The sequence below is a fragment of the Armigeres subalbatus genome, chromosome 2, assembly GCF_024139115.2.
Source record: "Armigeres subalbatus isolate Guangzhou_Male chromosome 2, GZ_Asu_2, whole genome shotgun sequence".
Lineage (NCBI taxonomy): Eukaryota > Metazoa > Arthropoda > Insecta > Diptera > Culicidae > Armigeres > Armigeres subalbatus.
Window position 1 is genome coordinate 85,288,211 of NC_085140.1, and position 23,565 is coordinate 85,311,775.

Genomic DNA, 23,565 nt, shown 5'->3' on the forward strand with positions numbered 1-23,565 from the left:
AGATACGTTGAAGTTCAAATCTGTACAAAAGAAACCTTTAAGTGCTTTGGAAGTACATTGTAGACCAGCTTGAAATATCAGAAAAAAAGCCTTTTATTATGGAAAAAAAAGGTTATTATGAGAGAGTATATACAGATCTCGAGAATGAATTCGTTATAGAAAAGTTTTACGGGAATAAAACGTGTCCCAACACATGTTTCCGAAATGGACATATTGATAGTATTCTCATATTTAGCCTTGTGCTGAGGTTTCGATATTTTGATGGCATAGATCGGTAAACCAACATCCCAAATATGGCCATTTACGTGAAATCAATAAATCCGTCCACAATTATACTGGTTGCAATTCCGGATCATATTACCTGGTTTACAGTTTGTGTTTGAGTTGAGTGATGGAATGGTCTTCTTTTCCATACCAATAAAACGAGTGCTAATTTACCTTACTGTGACGATGATTATTGTCAGCCCTGGCAAACAGCAGTTACATGACAACAATTTGCTTAATCAGCCTTAATAAGTGCTCTAATTCTAGCGTCGCGTGAAACATGTAGTGTGATAGACATGCTTCAGAATTCTTCAAAGGCAAGTTCCTTTAACGATTCGTGGTTTTTCGAGCTGTGCCATGCGATTCGATAACAAGAGATATGATTGTTTTCTGCACTAATTTCATTTTTTGGGAAGAACGATCATGTGAAGTAGATAATCCCATTTTCCGGCATTTTGAAAAATAGTGTTTGATGTACAGTTAAGGAGTAATGTTGTAGACAAATCTTTCCGTATAGATAAATTAATTAAAAGATCTCAGAAAATTAGCAAAATTTGGGCCGATGACATTTTATATCATTTTGCAATTTAAGTTTTTAGATCTAATGGGGTATTCATACTAGCAGCATTATCATATAGGTATATTTTTTTTCATTAAAGATGATCGACCAGATGTTTAATGATAGAAATTCAAACATATATAGCTTAAAAAGACTTTTCATTCGATACCAAATGCGGAGTACAGCCTCCAAGCAAATTTGCGTTAACATTCAATAGAGCGATCGCGATTCACCCGATCATCTGGTTATTTTATATCTCTCATTCATATTACTACTTACCTATCAGTGAATAACGCGTCCATTGCAACATCAACTGAGCGAAATGAAACCGCAACAAATTTGCATTTCTACATTTATTGAACAACTTCAAGCTGATATCCATAGGGGTATCTAGACATATATGCCTGATTGGGTGTATAATATAATATATGACGACGGTTTTTCGATCAGTGCATTTAGTCAGGTGAAACTACAGTCTGCATAGTAGTTTCCACAATGATCTGCTGTGTTTCAATGATAATCATATATTATATGGATGAATATGTTTTTATGGTATTTTTTCATCAATTGATGGACGTTTAGTTGATTTGATTCCGATTTGCCAATGACTTTCGATTGTGGTAATTCTATAATTTTGAAATTCAACGCTACCGTACACATGTTCAACATTTAGTCTAAATCACCAATTAACGTGTAAATAGGTTCGTATTTGAATTCATTTCGTTCATTTCGGAAACTTTTTTTGAACATCAATTGCAGTATTTGATAATAGTTTTTTTCGTTAACACAGGAGTACTGGAATAGCGGCCATCAACGCATGGGTTGGAAGAAATATGAGAATAGTGTTCCGTTGCTCACAAGCTGCGCTTGGTTGACAGGTTTTGATTATTTTTTTCGAACTACATTTAAGCATTCCGTGACTACCATCTTGCCGGAAAGTGTTGCATTCTAAACTCTCAAAACGATTTAAGTTTCTAATTATTGTCAGTACACATAAACAACTTGGGTAAATTTTTGTTGAGTAAATTGGTAGATTATAGTCCCTTTTCGGATAATAGTTATATTGTTTGCATCATCTAATTGACTTTTTGTTCAGTACGCTATAGATCGCTTTTTAGCCTGAGATGAAACAGTGGATATAGATCCGATGCTCAAATGTGATATCCGGTGGTTATTGAAGGAGGTATTTTGGAAGTTGGTTGATATTGTATCATTTGTTGTTTTGGAAGTTGGTTGATAATTAACATTAGTAGAAATTCAAATGAGTTCTGAAATAGCATAAGTATACGATTTGTGCAGACAAAATAGGGACGAATAACGAAATCAAAATACGAGCCGAAGCGACAAACAGTATAAGTGTATTTCCGGTAGTAAAACTCAAAAAGCGAACTAATCAATATGATTAAGAATCTTAAGATTTATGTTACGCAAAAATGACAATAATAACACAGATGCGTTGCATCTTCTGGTTTTTTGTTGTCAGTTGGCAACATTGCTATCACTAAAGTAAGGTAATTCATCACAGTATGAATTGCGAATAATGTCCTATGTAAATTAATGATTTAAAAACATTTGGATTTTGTGGTTACAGAAGAATAAAAATAAAAAGCTTTTTATTGATCATTACTATGTGTTCTAACAATAATACAATGTAGTTTATAAGTATCATAAAACTAAATGACTAACTAAAGATGATTTAAAGTAAATAATTGATTCATGCTTGAAATAAAGAAATATCGTACGAAGAAAACGTAACAGAAATACATGAGAATCACTAGATTAAACCACATTTCAATCTGTTTAAGGTTCACTGTGAACCGTTCTGGACGTATCAAACGTTCAAGATCGTTTTATATCTGTAAAACCAGTCACTATTTTCCTGCTTGAATGTTGGATGCCACCTGGAGCTAACGACGCCGGATATAGATCACAAATGGCCGATATAGTTACTAGTAGTTCGAGTAATGTTGACAATAGTTGGCCAACATCCCGGTAAACATCTTTGTGTAACATAATACGGTAAATACGGTTCAGGAGATTTAAGGGGATCGTAGATCAATAACCCCACCAGGTCCGGGAAGTGAACTTGGTTTACCGATGAGGTAGCTGTCAACTTGACGGGCTGCCTGTCGTCCCTCCGTGATGGCCCAAACCACCAACGATTGCCCTCGACGACAATCACCGGCGGCGAATACCTTGGGATTGGCGGTCCCGTAGGTACCTACTGGAGTCTTGATGTTGCCTCTCCCGTCCAATTCAAGCTCTACAAATTCAAATAATAGGATTACTTTTTAAATCGTACTGTCATTGATGCTGAACTTACTCATCTCTGTGGGTGCCAGCTTCTCTGGTCCCAAGAAACCCATAGCTAGAAGAATCAGATCAGCCGGGTAGTATTTTTCGGATCCAGCTACCTCCTTCATGCTCCACTGTCCAGTTGGGCTCTGCGTCCATTCGACCTGTACTGTGTTAACTCCCTTGATGTGGCCATTTCCATCACTCACAAATTCCTTCGTAGTAGTGCTGTATTGGCGTGGATCATTACCCCACTTGACACGAACCTCTTCATGGCCGTAATCGACCCTGCCGAAAAAGAAATTTCAAAATTAATGCTGTATTCGATTTTATGCAGAATTCAACTTACCGGAAAATTTTCGGCCACTGTGGCCAGGGATTGTCTTGAGCACGCTTCTCTGGGGGTGTCGGCAGAATTTCAAAGGTAGTAATGGATTTAGCTCCCTGTCGCAACGAAGTCGCGATACAATCGCAACCAGTATCGCCTCCACCGATGACTAGAACATCCTTTCCTTCAGCAGAAATCCATTCCGGACGAGATCCGAGCAATTTTTTCTGACTAGCTTCCAAGAACTCCATTGCGAAATAGATACCCTTCAAATCGCGGTTTGGCAGGTTCAAATCACGTGGCCAAGTGGCACCGGTTGTGAAAAGAACTGCATCGTTATCCTTCTCCAACTGCGACGGCATGAGGTCCTTTCCTATGTGTACATTGCATTTGAACTCAATGCCTTCAGCCTTCATCAAATTTATACGACGCATTACAACTTCCTTGGACAGTTTCATTGTTGGAATTCCGTACTGAAGGAGTCCTCCTGGGCGATCGTTCCTTTCATAAACAGTAACCAAATGTCCCGCTTTGTTCAGTTGTTGAGCAGCAGCCAAACCGGCTGGACCGGATCCAATAATAGCGACACGTTTGCCAGTCCGTTCAGTTGGAATTTGAGGAACGATCCAGCCCTGTTCGAAAGCGTGATCAATGATTGTACATTCGATGTTTTTGATTGTAACTGCTGGTTCAGAAATACCCAGCACGCATGCTCCCTCGCAAGGGGCCGGACATACTCGTCCAGTAAATTCTGGGAAGTTGTTTGTCTGCAAAAGCTGAGCGATTGCTTCTTTCCAATTGGCGTGGAACACCAGATCGTTCCACTTGGGAATGATGTTGCCTAGAGGACACCCATGAGAATTGGACTGACAGAATGGCACACCACACTCCATACAACGAGCTGCTTGTACTTTCAGATTCTTGCGAACGTGCGGGAAATTATAAACCTCGGCCCAATCCTTTTGGCGTTCCACTGCGTTTCGATAAACGGAGGTCTCACGCTTATATTTGATGAAACCACGCGTCTTATCCAAAACTTGGTCCAGCTTCTTCTTGGCAAGAGCAGCATCCTGAATGGATTCTTCAATATCTTTCACTTTGGGTTCGTGCCTTGGGGTTCCATTTGTAATTGGTTTAGTATTTTGTTGGAGAGCCTGCTCTTCCTTCAAAGCTTTCAGCACCTTTTGGTATTCACATGGGAACACCTTCACAAATCGATTGCATGATTCAGGCCACCTTGTCAACAAATCTGTTGCCACTACTGATCCAGTTTTCTCTTCAAACTCTTCCATCAGTGTTTTGACCGTTTGACGGTCTTCATCTGAATCTAACCCAAATAATTCAACCGAGCCAGGATTAACCTTTGAGCGGAAAGAGCCGTCAACATCCAAAACATACGCGATTCCTCCGGACATTCCAGCGGCAAAGTTTCTACCGGTCAAACCCAAAATCAGCACCAATCCACCGGTCATGTACTCGCAACCGTGATCACCGACTCCTTCAACAACAGCCGTAACTCCAGAGTTACGCACGCAGAACCGTTCGGCTGCGATACCGCGGAAAAATGCTCTGCCAGATGTGGCACCGTACAGACACACGTTGCCAACGATGACATTCAGATGAGATTCAAATGGTGACTCCTCCGGTGGTCGAATAATAATGGTTCCACCAGACAAGCTCTTGCCGACGTAATCATTTGCATCACCAATCAGGTTAAGTGTTACGCCCTTGACCAGGAATGCACCGAAACTTTGGCCAGCCGAGCCTTTCAAATTGATATTGATCGATCGTCCATTCGGAAGACCCTCATCCGCATACTTGATAGCAATTTCGTAACTCAAAGTGCTAGTGAAGGCTCGCTCCTCGTTCTTGATATCCATATCCAACGTGATGGACTGCTCAGTTCCGTCGATGATTCCACGACACTTCTCAATTAGCATGCTATCAGCTCTTTTCTCAAGAGAAAAGTCCTGCTTCAATGATCCTCCGATGATGTTCGTTCCTGGGCGTAGATCCAGAGCATTCTTCAGTAACAATTGTAGATCCAGAAGGGCAGCTTTGTTCGTCAAGTCCTCTCGTACTTGCAACAAATCGGTGCGACCAATCAACTCCTGGAACTTACGCAGACCTAAACTTGCCATTATTTCCCGAATCTGTTAATTATGATAAAAGAAATGTTAAAATTGTAGAGCAAAGCATGAGAAATGTTCAACATACCTCTTCGGCTAACATGAAGAAAAAGTTGACAACATGTTCGGGTTTTCCAGCAAACTTAGCACGAAGTACTGGATCCTGCGTAGCAATTCCGACCGGACAGGTGTTCAAATGACACTTTCGCATCATTGTGCAACCCATTACTATTAAAGGAGCGGTACTGAATCCAAATTCATCAGCACCAAGAATGGCGGCCACAACAACATCGAAACCCGTGCGGAGCTGTCCATCGGCCTGTACCACAACTCTGTAAATTTAGAAATATACTTCAAGAACTAGCAATGACAAATATAACATTTAAAAACTAAATACCTTGATCGCAAGTCGTTCAGCACCAAGACTTGATGAGTTTCCGCAACACCCAGCTCCCATGGCAGTCCTGCAGCTTTGATACCGGTCCAGGAGCTGGCACCAGTTCCACCATCGTGGCCAGAAATGACAATATGCTCAGCCTTGCCCTTGGCAACACCAGAGGCAACGACGCCAACACCAACTTCTGACACCAGCTTTACACTGATGCGAGCTTTCGGGTTAGCACACTTCAGATCGTAAATCAGCTCGGCAAGGTCCTCGATGGAGTAGATATCGTGATGCGGCGGTGGAGAAATCAAACCCACGCCAGCCACAGAGTGTCGAGTCTTGGCAATATCAACCGAGACCTTGTAACCCGGTAGCTCTCCACCTTCGCCAGGCTTAGCTCCTTGAGCCATCTTAATTTGCAGATCATCCGCGTTGGCAACGTAGGCTGCAGTGACGCCAAAACGACCCGAGGCAACTTGCTTGATAGCAGACCGCTTGTTATTGTGTGGATCCTGGTTCAGATAACGATCGGGATTTTCTCCACCTTCACCAGTGTTACTCTTGCCACCAATCCGGTTCATGGTAACAGCTAAGGTGGAATGTGCCTCCAATGAGATACTACCAAAGCTCATAGCTCCGGTGGCAAAGCGCTTCACGATTTCGCTAGCAGGCTCCACCTCAGAGATGTCAATTTTTGTACGCCCCTGAATGAATTCCAACTGTCCACGCAAGGCGCACTGCTGCACACTCTTCATAGTTGTATCCCTAAAACGTGCAAAAGCTCCCTTGTTTTCATTGATGGTCGCTTCCTGCAGAGCTGCGATAGCAGCTGGCTCATTGATATGACCTTCCCCGCCAGCTCGCCAGTGATATTGACCAGGGTTACGCAAGATTTTCATATCTGCAGAGTGGTTTCCGTACACTAACTCATGCCTCTGGAGTCCTTCCTGAGCCAGTAGTTCCAAGTTGACGCCACCAATACGAGATTGAGTTCCTCGGAAGCAGAAATCTATGACATCAGACCCCATACCAACGGCTTCGAAAATCTGCGCTCCTTTGTAAGATTGCAATGTCGAAATACCCATCTTGGCCATAACTTTCAGAATACCTGTCTCAATGGCTTGGGCGTAAGCTTGATAGATTGCGTCGTTACTCAAGGTAGGATCGATGACAGTTTCATCACGCAATGCTTCGGCCAGTTCGAACACCAGGTACGGACAAATAGCGTCAGCGCCATAACCCAGAAGCACGCACATATGGTGGACCTCCCGAGCTTCAGCTGTTTCGACCACAAGGCCGACCTTCATGCGTTGACGCGTTTCGATCAGATGATGATGAACAGCTCCTAGAGAAAGCAGTGCAGAAACCGGAGCACGATCCTTGCTCGATGCACGGTCCGATAGCGTCAGCAACTGATAACCTCCCTGGGCGGCATTTTGGGCTTCAATGCAGATGCGGCGCAATGCGGTCAAATATCCGTCTGGACCTTCTTGAGCTGGGAACGTGATATCGATCACCTTGGTCTTCCAACCACGATGTACGTTACGCTTCAGGGTCTCCGTATCTGGAATGCTCAAAATAGGATTGTCCAACCAGATGCGGTGAACCTGTAAGGGGTTGGCTTGCAACAAGTTGGCTTCAGGTCCTACGGGACACTGTAGGGACATGATGATCTTTTCACTAGATTGTTTTTCGGAAAATTTATCATTAGTTAACCAGACGTTGTGAATGGAATGTGAACACATACCGGAAAGGATCGATCGGAGGATTGGTAACTTGGGCGAACAGTTGCTTGAAGTATTCATATGGTAACGGTTGGAATGCGGAGAGACATGCTAGCGGAGCATCGTTACCCATGGAACCGAGGGCTTCCTTCTTGTTGTTTATCATGGGAAGAAGCAGCATATGGATGGTCTCGGTTGTGTAGCCGTACAGCTGCAGGCGTGGATCCATCATGCCACGCTGCTGTTCCAATGGGAGTTCGATGACTTCATTTTGATCCCCAGCAGCTTGACGAATTTCTTCCATAGTAATCTACAATTTAGTCATCGTATATATGCATTAGATCATATTTTGAAGAGAACAATGTTTCCATAGCTCAACAATAGTATCTGTGTGTATTTAATACATTTTTGATTCGGAAAAGCATGGATACACACTAAATGAATTATTTCTAAATTATTCCATATTGGGATATAAGAAAATTCTGATATTGATCAGCTCAAATGGAAACCAATAGCCGTTTGGCAAATTTTGCAAAACTACAATACATTTGAAAAATCTTAGCAGAGTAATTCTCGCTGAAACCGGGCCACTATTTACACGAGGTTCTTAAAAATGCCTAAATTTATATTCTTTCGAAAGCTTTCGGCAAGTATATTAACGACCCGAGTTAAATTCTTCAGAAAGATGAACCCCTCGTTAGTTATACACGAAATCATTTTAATGGACCCCTCGATTTTTGTCAATTCTTGACTCACCAAAACTATCATAACTCCAGCATTTCTCAACCGATCGTAGAGATCAGCATATCGTTGGAAAGAGGAAGAGTGTATCCTCAATTTGCAATAGTAAAAATAGAAGCAGCCATATTGAATTTGGCCGCCATCTTGAATTTCTTTTTAAAAACTATGTTTACGCCAGGTTCGCAACCACCAATTTTGAATATTAATACATTGATGAAAAGCTTAGCTTATATTGTGCATTGTGTCCAAAAATCTCAGGTGTATGTTTTTTATATCAAAAGTTATGTATTATTTACCAATACCAAAATTATTGAATTATTTAATACAATAACTTGAAAACGGCACCGTCATGCTCAAAACTTATGAGCCCTTCAAAGAAAATACTTTGGTAGATATGCTTTTCATTTTTGAAACATATTTGGCTTAGAATAGTGTATGAAATCAAGGAACTGACGTCGTAGTACCATATTAACCATAAAAATAATGTTCGTTGATCAGATGGCCCTTCAAAAAATAATTTGGTAAATCGTACATAACTTTTGATAGAAAAAACATACACCTGAGATTTTTGGACACAATGCACAATATAAGCTAAGCTTTCCATCGATGTAATAATATTCAAAATTGGTGGTTGCAAACCTGGCGTAAAAATAGTTTTTAAAAAGAAATTCAAGATGGCGGCCAAATTCAATATGACTGCTTCTATTTTTACTATTGCAAATTGAGGATACACTCTTTTTCTATCCAACGATATGCTGATCTCTACGATCGGTTGAGAAATGTTTGAGTTATGATAGTTTTGGTGAGTCAATAATTGACGAAAATCGAGGGGTCCATTAAAATGATTTCGTGTATAACTAACGAGGGGTTCATCTTTCTGAAGGATTTAACTCGGATCCTTCATATACTCGCCGAAAGCTTTCGAAAGAATATAAATTTAAGCATTTTTAAGAACCTTGTGCAAATAGTGGCCCGGTTTCAGCGAGAATTACTCAGCAGTTTTATTGATGTACAATCTGGGTATATCGGGTATATAGAATTCGTTTTCATATGATAATGAGAGAGTCATCAATCGTCATCAAGGCATCAAGCATTGAACACAAGTTTATTCAACTATCTCTAAGGACCGTTTTTACCGTCTTTTAGACCAGTGTAGTAGGCTAATTATGCAGATGATCATAGTAACCCAATCCCATGAATAAAACACATTTCTGTTCTGAACGCCATGCATTCAGATCGACTTTTATTGAGTTTTGATTCTGACATTGGGTGATGAGCATTTCAAAAAAGCATTTTCTTTCTGTTGGATGAACCCCCATAAACATCAAGAGGAAAACAAGGTTCACCTGCACATCCTTTCAAGATGTCATTCGTATAAAAAAAAATATTTGAAAAAGACAGCACAGAATCAGCGTTGACGTATTTGCAAATTCAAATTAGGCAATTGAAATTCAACTTACAGAATGGTTTCCAAATCGACGGGAAAACAGCCCATGTTTAAAAAAAATCCTCATTTGCTATAGAGAACTACGAGTTCTAGTCTGCCGCTATGAGGGTTTAAGGCCACTCCTCACGGAATCCAAGTTTCAAAGTGCTCGCGTTTTCGGGGGCACACCACTCGATACGGAGGCGGCGCACAACTGTCATTTTTGTTGATTTAGCTGTGCTGCGTCGCAGCATACGTGAAATAATAAAAATGACAGTTGTGCGTTGCTTCCATATCGAGTGCGGTGTGCCCCCGAAATCGCGAGCACTTTGAAACTTTGATTCTGTGAGGAGTGACCTTAAGCGATATGAACTGCGTGTTCAGTTTGTAGTGCGCTTGAGTAGCTTTGGTGATGAATTATATAGCATGGATAATCTTATATAATTGTGTATGCCACTCAAACTAATGGCAAGCTAAGGGCCAAATATTTGGAATATGATACGACATTGGATTAAATGATGAAAATTGTTCGAACGTACGAAACTGTTGGCCAGCAGGTGAAAAAAAATCTACATTTATTTACAACCTTCTCAGAAATAGCTACTTCAAAACAGGTCCACGAAATTCTATTCAAGTCGCCTGATAATATGTTGAAGTCAACGCTCAATCTACACAGAACAAAGAAATTGTCTTGCGCCAGATGTTTGGAAAACCACACGTCTGTAAATCCATTAGGGTAAACCAACTTGATTTGGACCTCTACACATTCTAGACTCTCATGACGACATTTATCTGATTTTTGAACAAAAAAAGAATGCCGCTGCTAATACCTTCTCTGGCTTCAAGAAAAAAATTGTTCTGCTTTTGTTGGTTAGTTTCCAGTACAAAAATAACGATATTTAGATGACATATTATGGAAATTAGTTTGTTCAAAATAAAAAGCGATAGCCACTGAACGAAACATTATATGTATGCGTTTTGGATGGGTGCGTTTTGCACTGTTCTACCCTATTTCAAAGCTACGGATCGAAAAAACCTTATATCGTCTTAGAGGAGGTATACGCAATGTCTGCAATCCTGCCGAACAACGTTTTTGGTTATCCTGGATGGAAAACATTCACTCGGTTGTATGACAAACTGAGGAATGTCATTTCGCGGAATTCCAATTCGCGGAGTCCCAATCCGCGGAATGCGACATTTCCCGGAAAATCATTTCGTGGAATGTACATTGCGCGGAAGCTGACCATTTCGCGGAATTTCATATCGCGGAATGACCCATTTTGCCGAAAATTTAATCGAGGCTTTAATTATTCAGCTGAGTTACATATGCCACCTCGCTCGTACTTTGTATGTACAGCTATCGACGTTTTTTAGTGTTTCATGTGCCGTCAAACTTTGAGCCACATATAGTACTTGATATAGTGAAATTTTAAATTAGACTTCATCTGCATTATCTCAAGTGACAATTAGTTGTAAGAACTTTAACATCTAGTTACTTTATATCGAGTGATCATAGTCTGGCCAGAACACATAACAGAATACAAGTGATAAAGCAAACCTGACTATGAACTTTGCTTTCTTAGCATGCATACATTTTCTCGGCAGAAGGCAGAAAACTGAATTTTAATACATTATCAAAGTGATTTTCAACAACTATATAGCGAGATCATCACTTGGATTTACCCTTCTTCAAACTCGCATATTAATGCGGCATAAAGAAAAATAATTATATTTGTCTTTATAACATGCACGCGAAACCCTTGTATAAGGCAAAAGACTGGATTCTGAAAATATTACCCTGCTGTACTGAAAATCTTTGCATTTGCTTTCTTTATGTATGTACAAGACAAAAATTGGGCTCTGCTTCCCTAAAATTCCCGCGAAATGCACCATTACATGGAATGTCGCACTCCGCTAAATGCTAGCCAAATTGTTTCCTTAGAAATATAAGATTGGCATGTATGATACATTTGTACAATGTTGCGTAATACTTACCTCTTTCGCATTCAATAATCATTGAATTAACAACTTTTTCATTGAACGAAGGCTATTGAAATCATCCTTCTTGTACATTGTTCAAAAATTCATACAGCTTTTAAGCTTTGTGTACGAGAAAACTCGAATACTGAATGGATCCCAGTTTTTGCCTCATACCGGGCAAATGCGTGCAGTTCAAGAAGGCAGAACGCAGTTTTAGCCTAATCTTCTCTAAATAATAAAAATGAAATGGTCTGTGTTCGTATCCCAGACAACCACACATCGCATAAGAATGTACGATTAAAATCGTTTACCGATCCAAATTTCATCAAAATCGCATTGTGGTGCGAAGCTCATCAGTTTATTTATAAATTTTCCCGCACAGTAGGCTATTTTACGAGTTTATTTCAGCTTCATATGTTGACATCGCATATTCCTGCAAACAAACTCAAATGAAATCGAATTATCTGTCAAACAGAGTTTGTTATCACAAACTACATCGCAATGTATAACGAACAAACTCGCTTAAAAATCGTGCATATCGCATAAACTACCGTGCAACGTCGGATAAGAAATACACATATATCGCCTCCACTTTTGTACGCAAAAGGCGTTTTCGCGACTGGTAAGCGATGAAATTTGTGTGCATAGGCATCGCATAACAGAAAAACAATTCCATTATGCATGTATTCTGGTTGTCTGGGATCCGCATAACCACAAAATCTACTCGATGGATTGTTTTCATTCCTTCAACAAATATGCTCGTTATTGTTTCCAACGGGTTTATATGTTATTTCCTCATGCAAAAATCACGAGTAAGGTCGAGTAAATCGTGAAAAACTAAAATTAAGAATCGTAAAGAAATTTCGCATGTGCAGTTCACAACAACATGTTCGCCTACTACGCAGGACAACGTCTGCCGGTTCGACTAGTACCTAATATAATGAAGGCCAACCCAAAATAAATAATACGTGCGTATAAAGAAGGCCAGTACAAAAAATCAATCAATATACCGGGCAAATGGGGGCTACCCCGCATAAAGTCATTTGGCATAAAACCGTTTGGCATAATGGTCATTTGGCACAATAGTCGTTTGGCATAATGGTCGTTAAGCATACCTAATGAAAATGATCTTATTTTCAATAATCATATTCTTTACGCAACTTAAAGCTGGACTTGAACATAGACTTCTTGATATTATCAATAAAGAAGGCGCATGCTTTTAAAGAAGGCATCATCAACTCTTTTGCATTATCCTGAACAATCGCGTAATATAAAAGAAGGAATGATCTCTCCTTTTACATTGCTACGAAAAACGGGTGCTTTAAAAGAAGGCATCATTAACTCTTTTTCATCATCCCGAGCAATCGCATAATATAAAAGAAGGTATTATATTATCACGAACAATCGTATAATTTAAAAGAAGAATGATCTCTCCTTTTGCATTCCTCCGAACAAACGTGTGCTTTAAAAGAAGGCATCATCAACTCTTTTGCAATATCCCGAGCTATTGCGTAATATAAAAGAAGCAATGATCTCCCCTTTCACATTGCACCGTGATTTAAAAGAAAGGCCACATCACGTGTTTCGCCTTATCTCGAACAACAGTTTGATTTTAAAACAATGAATTAATAAAATAGAATTATTATTACTTTCACATTCTGAGGAATGGTCTCAGACGGCAAACGACTATTATGACAAATTATTTAATGCCAAACGGCGTACCCCCGGGCAAATGCGGAACCCAGTTTTTGTCTTGTATCGAGAAAGCGCGTGTATGTAAAGAAGGCCAATTCAAAGATTTTCAATACACGTGGGCATCGTAGCCGTGCGGTTAGCGACGTCAATCGTCTAGCTAGACGCATGTGATGTGGAGTGTGGGTTCGATTTCCGCCTCGGTAACGAGAATTTTTTTCGTAAAGCGAAAAGTTCTTCACTGGTCCACTGGTTGTTGTGTGAATGCTCCTGTCCATTGTCTCATGCTAGTGTGTTAAGTGTTCAGTGCGTGCGACCTCTGAGCGAAGACGGTGATGAAGTGTTGTGCACTGGAACGATAGATCAAACGGACAACTCCAACAACGGTCCAACGGACAACAACGGTCAAATGAGCAAATTTTAGAAATCTTCAATGCAATCTACCTGATCGAGACAAAATGTTGAATAATATGTTAAGAATTTGCTTCTGAACTAAAATATAGCCTCCGTTTAAGAGGCGGCATGGAGGCTTTTTTACTCCGAAAAGCTCGGTTGCTTCGTTGCAAGAGCAGTTTGTAGGTCTCCTTTCAAAAGACTACTTCTACACTTCTCGGGAGCTTTCCAAGCTGCTCGAAGGCCTCCTTTCAAAAGGCTAGAAAGTTTGCTTTATAGATGATCGGAAGCCTCTTTTCAAAAAGTTCGGAATTCTCCTTTCAAGAGGCTCGGAAGGTTCCTTTCAAAAGGCTCTTCCCAAGAGGCTCGGAAAGCTTTTTTCGAAAGCCTTGGAAGTTTACCTTCATGAGGCCCGGAAGCCTTCTTTCAAGAGGCTTGTAAGCCTTCTTTCAAAATGCTCGGAAAGCTCCTTTCATAAGGCTTGGAAGGCTCCTTTCAATGGCCTCGTAAGCCTCCTTTTGAAAGGCTTAGAAGCTTACTTTCAAGAGGCTCGGAAACATCCTTTTAAAAGGCTCGGAAGCATACTTTCAGGAGGCTCAGAAGCGTCCTTTCAAGATGCAAATGAAGTCTCTTTTTAAGTGGCTCGAAAGCCGTGATTCAGGAGGTTGGAAGCCTCTCTACTCTTTCCGAAAGGCGCGGAAACCTACTTTCAAGAGACTCGGAAGCTCCTTTCAAGAGGCTTGGAAGCCTCCCTTAAAAAAAGTCGGAATAATTCTTTCAAGAGGCTTGGGAGCCTTCCTGGCGTCCTTTCCTAGCCGCCTTTCAAGAGGCTCAGAAGCCTTCCTCCAAGAGGCTCGGAAACCTGTTTTCAAGAAGCGCTGAAGCCTACTTTCAAGAGACCCGAAGGCTCGAAAGCCCAACAGTCCAATAGTCATAAAAGTCCTGTGGGAAGCTTGATGTATGAATTTAATGTGAATTGGAAGGTTACACGAAATAATGAAAATTTCATCCCACTTTATGGAGAGCCCGTTAGTTTTCAGGTCCATTTTACATATATCTTAGGAGTTACGCTTATTTTCATTTACAGCAGATAATTGATGCAAAAGTTCCAAGGGGTACCTGTCAAGAAAAAGGTTGAGAACCGCTGGTTAAGTAGATGCACTGACGGAACCTTCTTCTTCCAATCAATAACAGAGGTGTGAGCCGGTCCAGCAATTGTCGGCGACGGTGTTCGTCGTGATTTTGCTCGGCGGCAGCGTGAATCGCTGTGGAAATAGTTTATTGCCGAGATATTTTCTCAGGACTTTATTTTCTTAAATTTGTTAAAATATGAAAAATATCCCAAATTTTTCGAAGGAAGTTATTCGTATTTGTTTTGAAAAATTCCCCGAAACTTCATTGGATCCGCATCGGTTTTTTTCGGAATTGTTCGGAGAAGTTCTTAAAAAGTTTCTTGGTAAAAGCTTCGGAAGTTCCTCGGTAAATTGTACGGAATTTCCTTGAAAAAATCTTTCAAATTTCTTCGGAATATTCTTTCAAAGTTTCCTTGGGAATTTATTCGCAATTCTTTCGGGATATTCTACGGAAGTTCCTTGGATTTTGTTTAGAAATTTCCTTGGCAAATTCTTCGAATTTCCCTCGGGAAATTCTTATGATATTCCTTGGAGATTTTTTGTGATTTCCTCGGTAAATTCTTCGGAATTCACTCGGCAAATTATTCGGAAACTCCTTGGAAAATTCTTCGAGATATATTCGACAAATTCTTCAGAACTATCTCGGGAATCTCTTCGAGATTTAGTCGGCAAATTTTTCGGAGGATTCATTGCCAAATTCTTTGGGAATTTATCGAGAAGTTTTTTAGGCTATACTTAGCAAATATGCGCTCAGAAAATTCTTCGGTATTTCGTCGAAAGATTCGAGATTTACTTCCATGGGAAATTCTTCGCAATTCTTCTGGGAAATTCTTGGCAAGTTCTTTGGCAATGTCCTTGAGAAATTCCTTCAAGAAATTCTTCGAAAGTTCCCCGGCAAATTCTTCGAAATTACCTCGGGAAATTCTTTTCGAATTCCTCGGAAATGCTTTGTGATTTCCTTTATAAATTATTCGGAATTTAATCGAAAAGTTCTCAGGATTTTTTTGACAAATTCTTCGGGAAATACGATAGTTTTTCTGAAATTCCTCGGAAAATTCTTCGTGATTTCGACAGGAAATTTTTCTGGATTTACTCGTCGAATTATTCAAAAAATCCTCGGGATATTCGGAAGTTCTCCGGAAAATTCTTCGAAAGTTTCTTGGCAATTTCTTTGGGAGTTACTCAGCAAATTGTTCTAATTATTCTCGGGATTTTTTTTTCGGGATTTACCCAGCAAACTCTTTGGAATTTAATCGGCAAATTCTTCAAAATTTGCTCGGCAAGTTCATTCTAACTTTCACGACAAATTCGTCAAAAATATTCTCAAAAAATTCATCACACTTTCCACGGAAAATTCTTTGAAACTTCTTCCAGAAATTTTTCGGGATTGCTTTGGCAAATTCCTCAGGATTCTCTCGGAAAATTTTTTGAAACATTCTTTAGAAATTCTTCAAAATTTCGACAGAAATTTTATTGCCATTTTCTCGGCAAATTATCCGGTGCTTTCTTTTGCACCGCAATCTCCTTGAACCCCTTGTAATATCTCACGAAGTGGACAGATTTCGGTGCTGTACGGATTTCGGCTTCCCACGGTACGGAACTGGTGCAGATTAAAAAAAAAGATTTTTTGAATGATGTAGACTTTTAAATATTTTAAACCCTGTGAAAATTTAGATCAGCGGCATAACAGATTTTATGCAGCGGCACACCGATGCAAATCTGTCGGCGGTGGCGTACACTTTTAATCAAAATACGCAAGGATTAGAGAAACCTACCGAGTCATTCCGTAACTGTATGACCAGAAAGCATAGACAACCAGAATATCTAAAAGAATATGTAACTGAGCTGAATAAAATAATTATATTAATTACTTTTTGTTGATTTTGGGAAGGATGTGGCTACGAATTATGAGGATGATCATTGATCATAGAAACTAGAGATGGGCTAAACGGATCCCATCGTTGAACGGATCAGATCTGGGTCATTCAGTCTAATGATCCAAATCGTTCATACAGATCGGATATTATGAGCGAAAATAGATGGTCAAGTACAATATAGTGAAGTCATTCAGGATCACTCTCGCCCACAAGCATGCATAACATCATAACATGAATGGAGATCCTACAATAAACTTTCTTCCATTTGGATATTTCTATACAAATAATGGTCACATAATTTGCTGATCCGGATCACTAGGGATCGTTCAAAAAGTGAGTTACGAGCCATTCACTTTATCTCCGGATCGATTTAACGGTTCCGGATCTGAACGTCTATCTCTAATAGAAACCTAATCCCATGAATAAGGGGTACTGGGGAACATCGTCGCCATTCAAGATGTAAATAACAATTTCATCGCACAACTTTTGTGTGAAATTGAAAAAAATAGGCTTATTCAGTGGGATGCGACAAGCCGATTCAAGTACGAAACAGTGAAGACGGCCTTACTGTAGAGATCGAAATACGCATCTGTAAAGATTGCAAAGTGGCTATTGAGTTAAATTGAACAATACTGACTCGCAGGCCCTCCTTAGCCGTGCGGTAAGACGCGCGGCTACAAAGCAAGACCATGCTGAGAGTGGCTGGGTTCGATTCCCGGTGCCGGTCTAGGCAATTTTCGGATTGGAAATGGTTTCGACTTCCCTGGGCATAAAAGTATCATCGTGTTAGCCTCATGATATACGAATGCATAAATGGTAAACTGGCTTAGAAACCTCGCAGTTAATAACTGTGGAAGTGCTTAATGAACACTAAGCTGCGAGGCGGCTCTGTCCCAGTGTGGGGATGTAATGCCAATAAGAAGAAGAAGAAGAGACTCGCAGCTTGGGGTTTATTATGCACATCCACTTTTATTAACTTGCGTTTCTAAACCAAGTTACCATCAATGCAATCGTATATCATGTTGCTAGCGTGAATATCCAGATAACCAATAAGCCATATATTTCGCCAAATCGGCCATATACACCCGATTCTTTTTTTTACACGGGGGATGCATTCCGTGTAAGAAAAGTTTTAAGTTCAAAATTTGAAAATCCTTGTAAAAAAAGTTTTATGATTTCTCGACGAATCATGCAAAATGAAGCAAGTTTGCAAAAATTTTGTATTGGATTTTTTTACACGGCCGTGTAAAAAAAAATCCGTGTAAAAACAGAATCGGGTGTATTGGTACTTTAATGATTATAAGTTTTTAAACAGCCGTATATTGGCCCTAAATGGCGATTGGCGTAATATAGTGCTAATGGTTACTTGGGTAATCTTTATGCTTATTTGTTTTTGTTAATATCATACAGTTTGAAGTGAAAATGAATTGTCGATCAAATATATAAACATATTGCATTATTAGCTAAGTAGTTTCCATTTGCTGCTGAAGAGAATATAAGAGCAATAAGTGGTTATTCGTTAACGATTCAAGAGAAACCCTAAGAGAAACTAAACGATGAATAACTTAAGCCTTTGCTTACAAAACATGTTCAGTATTTTTGTTGGGGTTTTATTATGGATTTATGGCATGCTTATAGAATGAATCATGGTCAACCAAAAGCAAACATTTGAATCGTTCAACATTTTGTTACTTCTACTACTGATTAAATTTGTTATTTGAAAAACTGTCTAGTATCGTATGTTACTAAACTGCTCTTTAGTGTGTTTCCTAAGAGTGAAAAAGATTCGATATTTATTGAAGTGTGTATCCAAACATTTCAGAACGATAAATAATAAGATTAGATTTGTATAAATATAACGACAAATCATGCAATAACGAAAACATCTCACTGTGAAACCAGCAGAGTTATGGGTTGATGCGAACAATCAAACTTACAAAGAATAATCAATCGAAAACTATCTACAAACACATTTCTGATGCTAATTTTGAACTTACCATCTAGCGTGGGTTAGATTGTACCGAAAGTATTGTGTGTTTTGTTTATATTTGTTTAAATATTTGATTGTGCGATAAATGTGTGGGATGAAACAGAGAGAAAATACAGAGAAACGATTAATAATATTCCAGGCCATGTCTAGCTCTATGTTATATGCGTGTCCAAAACGGATACACTGTGATATCTTGGGTTGCAGTGATGATGACCATACATTTACTCCTTCACATGAGATCACGTAAGATGGTTGAAGAGTATGTGGTTAGTTTACGATCTGGTTGGTGTATGGACATTTACAGTCACGTGTGTGTGGACAATACGAGCAGCTGCAATTCGAGAATGAAGTTGGTCATTTGAATAGATATTTGAAAACCTACCTGCTGTTGCAACCATTCCGAGTGCGGGCGGGACGTGGCAATATGGGACTTCAACTCGACGTCCTGAATCAGTGCTTTCATCTCCGTATCCACCAAAAGCATACGGCCTGGCTTGAGACGACTCTATTGTTGTTTTTTTTTTCGTATGTAATAGTTTGTAATCAAACCACAAACGATTCGATTCCAAAAGAGAACGGAAATGGACAGATTAGAATCGTTTTTGCGTTTTGTTCTGGTGGGACGGCAAGTGTGTTTTAGAGGGAGAGCCTTAACGGAAAAAGAGCAACAATGAAAATACACTTAACTCTACCAGAGTTAAAAATTACCGGTTAATCTTTGACTCTGATCGGCATTGTTTCACGAAATGCGCCACTGATGCGCCTTTCGGGCCTATCAAATGTGATGATACGATTTGTGTGTATGAGTTATAAAGATCTACAAAAAAATAAAAGCATATAAGTCAAATTCCAAATATTCTACCTTGAGGGCGACGTCTTTAGGATCAACGTCATAAACACCAACTTCCGAAGCCATGATCAGTAGGTTGTCACGCGTCACGTAGAACCGGGACGGGCGCAGACCGTTTCGATCAAGAATCGCTCCGATGTAGCGCCCATCGGTGAACGAAATCAGCGCAGGGCCGTCCCACGGTTCCATAACACAAGCCGACCAGTGGTAGAAGTCACGCTTCTCCTGCGACATGGTGCGATCGTTCTGCCACGCTTCCGGTACCATAGTCATCACGGCCTGGTAGAAAACATAATCATAAAACATGGTTAAATGAGATTGAGATTCGTAATTCCAATTATTTCTAATTTGTCGTATTACCTCCGGAAGCGAACGATTGCCGACTTGCGTCAGGAACTCCAGCACGCAATCACATGAACCCGAATCGGACAAGTTCGGTTCGACAACTGGGTACAGTTTCTTCAGCTCGTCGCCGTATTGCTCGCTTTTCATGACACCCTCGCGAGCCTTCATGAAGTTCACATTACCACGCAGCGTGTTGATTTCTCCGTTGTGCGCCAAAACCCGTAGCGGATGTGCACGTTCCCACGATGGGAACGTGTTGGTGCTGAAACGGGTGTGCACCAACGCCAAGTAGGTAAAGAATTTCGGATTCTTGAGATCAAGATAATACTCCCAGAGCTGGTCGGACGTGAACAGCCCCTTGTAGACGATGGTCTTGGTCGACAGGGAACAGATGTAGAAGCGACGACCTGGGCGCACCAGTTCGTGGGTTGCACGCTTACGCAGAACGAAAACCTGCCGTTTGAACGTTTCCTCGTCGACATCGGCCGTAACGAAGGCCTGCTGGGAGAGAGGTTCGCTCTTGCGGGCCACCGCACCGACAGCGTCCTGGTTGGTTGGAACATCACGCCAGCAGAGCACCTGTATTCCCAAGCTCTCTGCCAACGTATTGAAGTCCTTTTTGGCCTCTTCGTGGGTGTTCTTGTCCAGGTAGAAAATGCCGGTGGCGTAGCGACCTAGTTCCGGTAGTTGGATGCCATGGGATGCACTGGAGGAAAACAGTAAACGCGAGATAGACACCATGAGATAACGTAAATTGCAAGCTCATCATATAATCACGTGCTACTTATGAATAATGTTGTTTATATTGGTCGGTTTATTCAACGAATCGCAGTAGTGGAAGGCGATAAGGTTTGTCTTAGTCGGTCGTATTATATTCTTAGCACAAATGTTCACTCTGAGTGACGTCATTCTGTTAACAAAATTGCACAATAAATTAGTATTTCTCAATGTAATGTAAAATTAGTCTCGTCTGAAATAAAAAAAAGGTTGTGTTTGATAAGATTCCTAATCAAATGCAAATTGTTAAGTGGATTTCATGGCGTCGTATAAGAAATAGAACAATTATTAGTAAAGAGGCCGAAAAATTATAAATCGGCTTTCAAGTCCAAAGATCTTTGAGCGATATTTTGAGTAATGTAGAGCAAACAAAACTATTTCTTTATTTCCACATCATCATGTCATATGGATAGAACTTTAAAGTTTTAACATCTGTTCTGGTTTCTCGGGAACTTTCGGAAGCGGTTACATGGGGCCAGTTTGATAAAAAAAATCTTCAAATGGTTATTTGAGTGTCATATTGCGTAATCGAATGAGTTCCATTTTGCCACTATCACCCAGGGACGTCCGGAACCGTAATGTAATGCAGTAGTGAAGACAATTTACTTTCAATTTAAATTATTTGAAATAACTCAGCTTTTCTCAGTACATTCATTTAGGGGCTACAACCCAACGATCAGCCGGTCAAACAAATTCTGAGGAACCACTTTGCTCTACCAAGAAATAGTAGTATGGGGGGGTAAAGGTTTTGTGTAGATTCAAGATTATTATTATTGTCTTTATTATAGAGACTTGCAGCTCCTAACTAGCTCATCTCTAATTCGAGATAAAATTGTTTGTTTTGTTCAGAAAATGTTCATGTGATCCGAAAAAAGATCATTTCGGCCACACAATTAGACCTTTCGGAACCCAGCAACCATAAGCTTGTACTAGCACAGCACAGTGCAAACCATTGAATTTTAAATAATATAATTTGACTTCTTCATTGCAATCTATGAGAGTTGTTTTGTAAAATTGTTGGTTGTTGGATGGCATGATTGGAGAAAAATTCCCCTAATGTCCTCATTGTTCAGTACGGATTTTTCCTAAAAACTATCAGATATTAGTCCAAAGTTGATTTGTTTCCTGGTCCTGCTGCTTCTGATGGGGGTTCCGACCATCAACCAACTCACTTTAGAATTAAATTTTGTTGACTCAACAATTTACAGAGCTCAGTAAACCCTCCAATGTACCGACTCAAGAGTTGTTTTTTTATGAGACTAGGTCCAATAGCGACTCCGATCATCGATCAACCCACTTTTTAGGTGAATTTCATTGAACTAAATGAAAACGGAGAGCTGTTTGCAGAATTTTGTGGTAATAAAGACATGGTGAGCGGGGATCGCTCTTTCCTCATCGACCGGTTCACAAGGTCACGTGGGTCTCCCACGACGGCTTTACAGAAAATCAAATTGACCATAGGTGCATCAGCCGAAAATGGAAACGGAGCCTTCTTGATGTACGGAATAAACGTAGTGCCGATATCGCGTCTGATCATCACCTCCTCATCGGTGGAATACGCCTGCGCATTGCGCGGATTCGTCGGCAGGAGGAGAGAGTTGGATGACGATTCAACACACGCCGACTGGAAGATGCCACGATGAAACGGTCGTTTGTTGAAGAACTGGAGACGCGTGCTGCAGATATTCCTGCCTTCATCGCCATCAGCGAGAACAATCTGGGCGAACTGCGCACCCAGAGAAAACAATGGATCACCGATGAAACCTGGAGGAAGATAGAGGAGCGAAGGGAAGCCAAAGCCGCGATAGAGCGATTAAAAAGCCAAATTCTTAGCGATACTCGGCTCTTGAGAAGGAAGTAAAACGCTCATGTCGGCGGGACAAGCGAGCGTAGCATCCAAAGGAGAGAGAGCCGCCGTCACCGGGGACATTCGCCTCCTCTACGATATCTCACGACGCTTAAGCGGGGCGAAAATGAATGCAACGATGCCTGTAAAAGACGCTAATGATCAGTTATTGACCAACCCAACTGACCAGCTGAAACGCTGGTTCGAGCACTTCGAACAACTTTTTCAAGAGCCAGCCAGGCCATCACCACCTCGGCATGATCTGCCTAGGATCCGACGTATAACACGCTTCAATACCGAAGCTCCATCACTACTAGAGATTCAAACAGCCATCCAAAGCATGAAATCGAATAAAGCCCCAGGAGTCGATCGCATATCAGCCGAGATGCTCAAAGCTGACCCCATGGCATCCGCTCAACTACTGCATCGTTTATTTCGTAATATCTGGGACACCGCAACTTTCCCGGTCGACTAGATGCAAGGTATCTTAGTGAAGGTGCCCAAAAAGGACGACCTGACTGTATGCGATAACTGGCGAGGCATTATGTTGCTGTGTACCGTTCTCAAAGTTCTGTGCAAAATTATCCTAGCCCGGATTCAGGAGAAGATCGATGCGACTCTCCGGCGGCAGCAGGCCGGATTCCGTGCCGGAAGATCCTGTGTGGACCATATTGTCACGCTCCGCATCATTCTGGAGCAGGTCAACGAATTCCAAGAGTCCTTTTACTTGGTATTCATTGCATAGCATAGCATAGAATAGTTACGGTGTACTTCGTAGATTGGACACTAGTGATACTCATGTTTTTCTTTTGAAATCCTTATTCAGATTGC

At 40.6% G+C, this 23,565-nt stretch overlaps 1 protein-coding gene across 5 annotated transcripts in view; it reads right to left on the reverse strand.

Moving 5' to 3' along the window:
* Nucleotides 1-1,161: 1,161 nt before the first annotated feature.
* The window catches only part of LOC134209681 (uncharacterized), a 139,569-nt gene continuing 117,165 nt past the window's right edge, over nt 1,162-23,565 (reverse strand). For all 5 annotated transcript variants that reach the window (XM_062685687.1, XM_062685691.1, XM_062685688.1 and 2 more), the window contains 9 exons: nt 20,127-20,817; nt 19,779-20,045; nt 19,299-19,421; nt 7,708-7,994; nt 5,973-7,640; nt 5,664-5,907; nt 3,468-5,599; nt 3,147-3,406; nt 1,162-3,086 (listed from right to left, as the gene is read on the reverse strand). In XM_062685687.1, the coding sequence (XP_062541671.1) occupies nt 2,863-3,086; nt 3,147-3,406; nt 3,468-5,599; nt 5,664-5,907; nt 5,973-7,640; nt 7,708-7,994; nt 19,299-19,421; nt 19,779-20,045; nt 20,127-20,817 (5,896 nt within the window). In that variant the 3' untranslated portion in view covers nt 1,162-2,862. The remainder of the gene's footprint in view (nt 3,087-3,146; nt 3,407-3,467; nt 5,600-5,663; nt 5,908-5,972; nt 7,641-7,707; nt 7,995-19,298; nt 19,422-19,778; nt 20,046-20,126; nt 20,818-23,565) is intronic.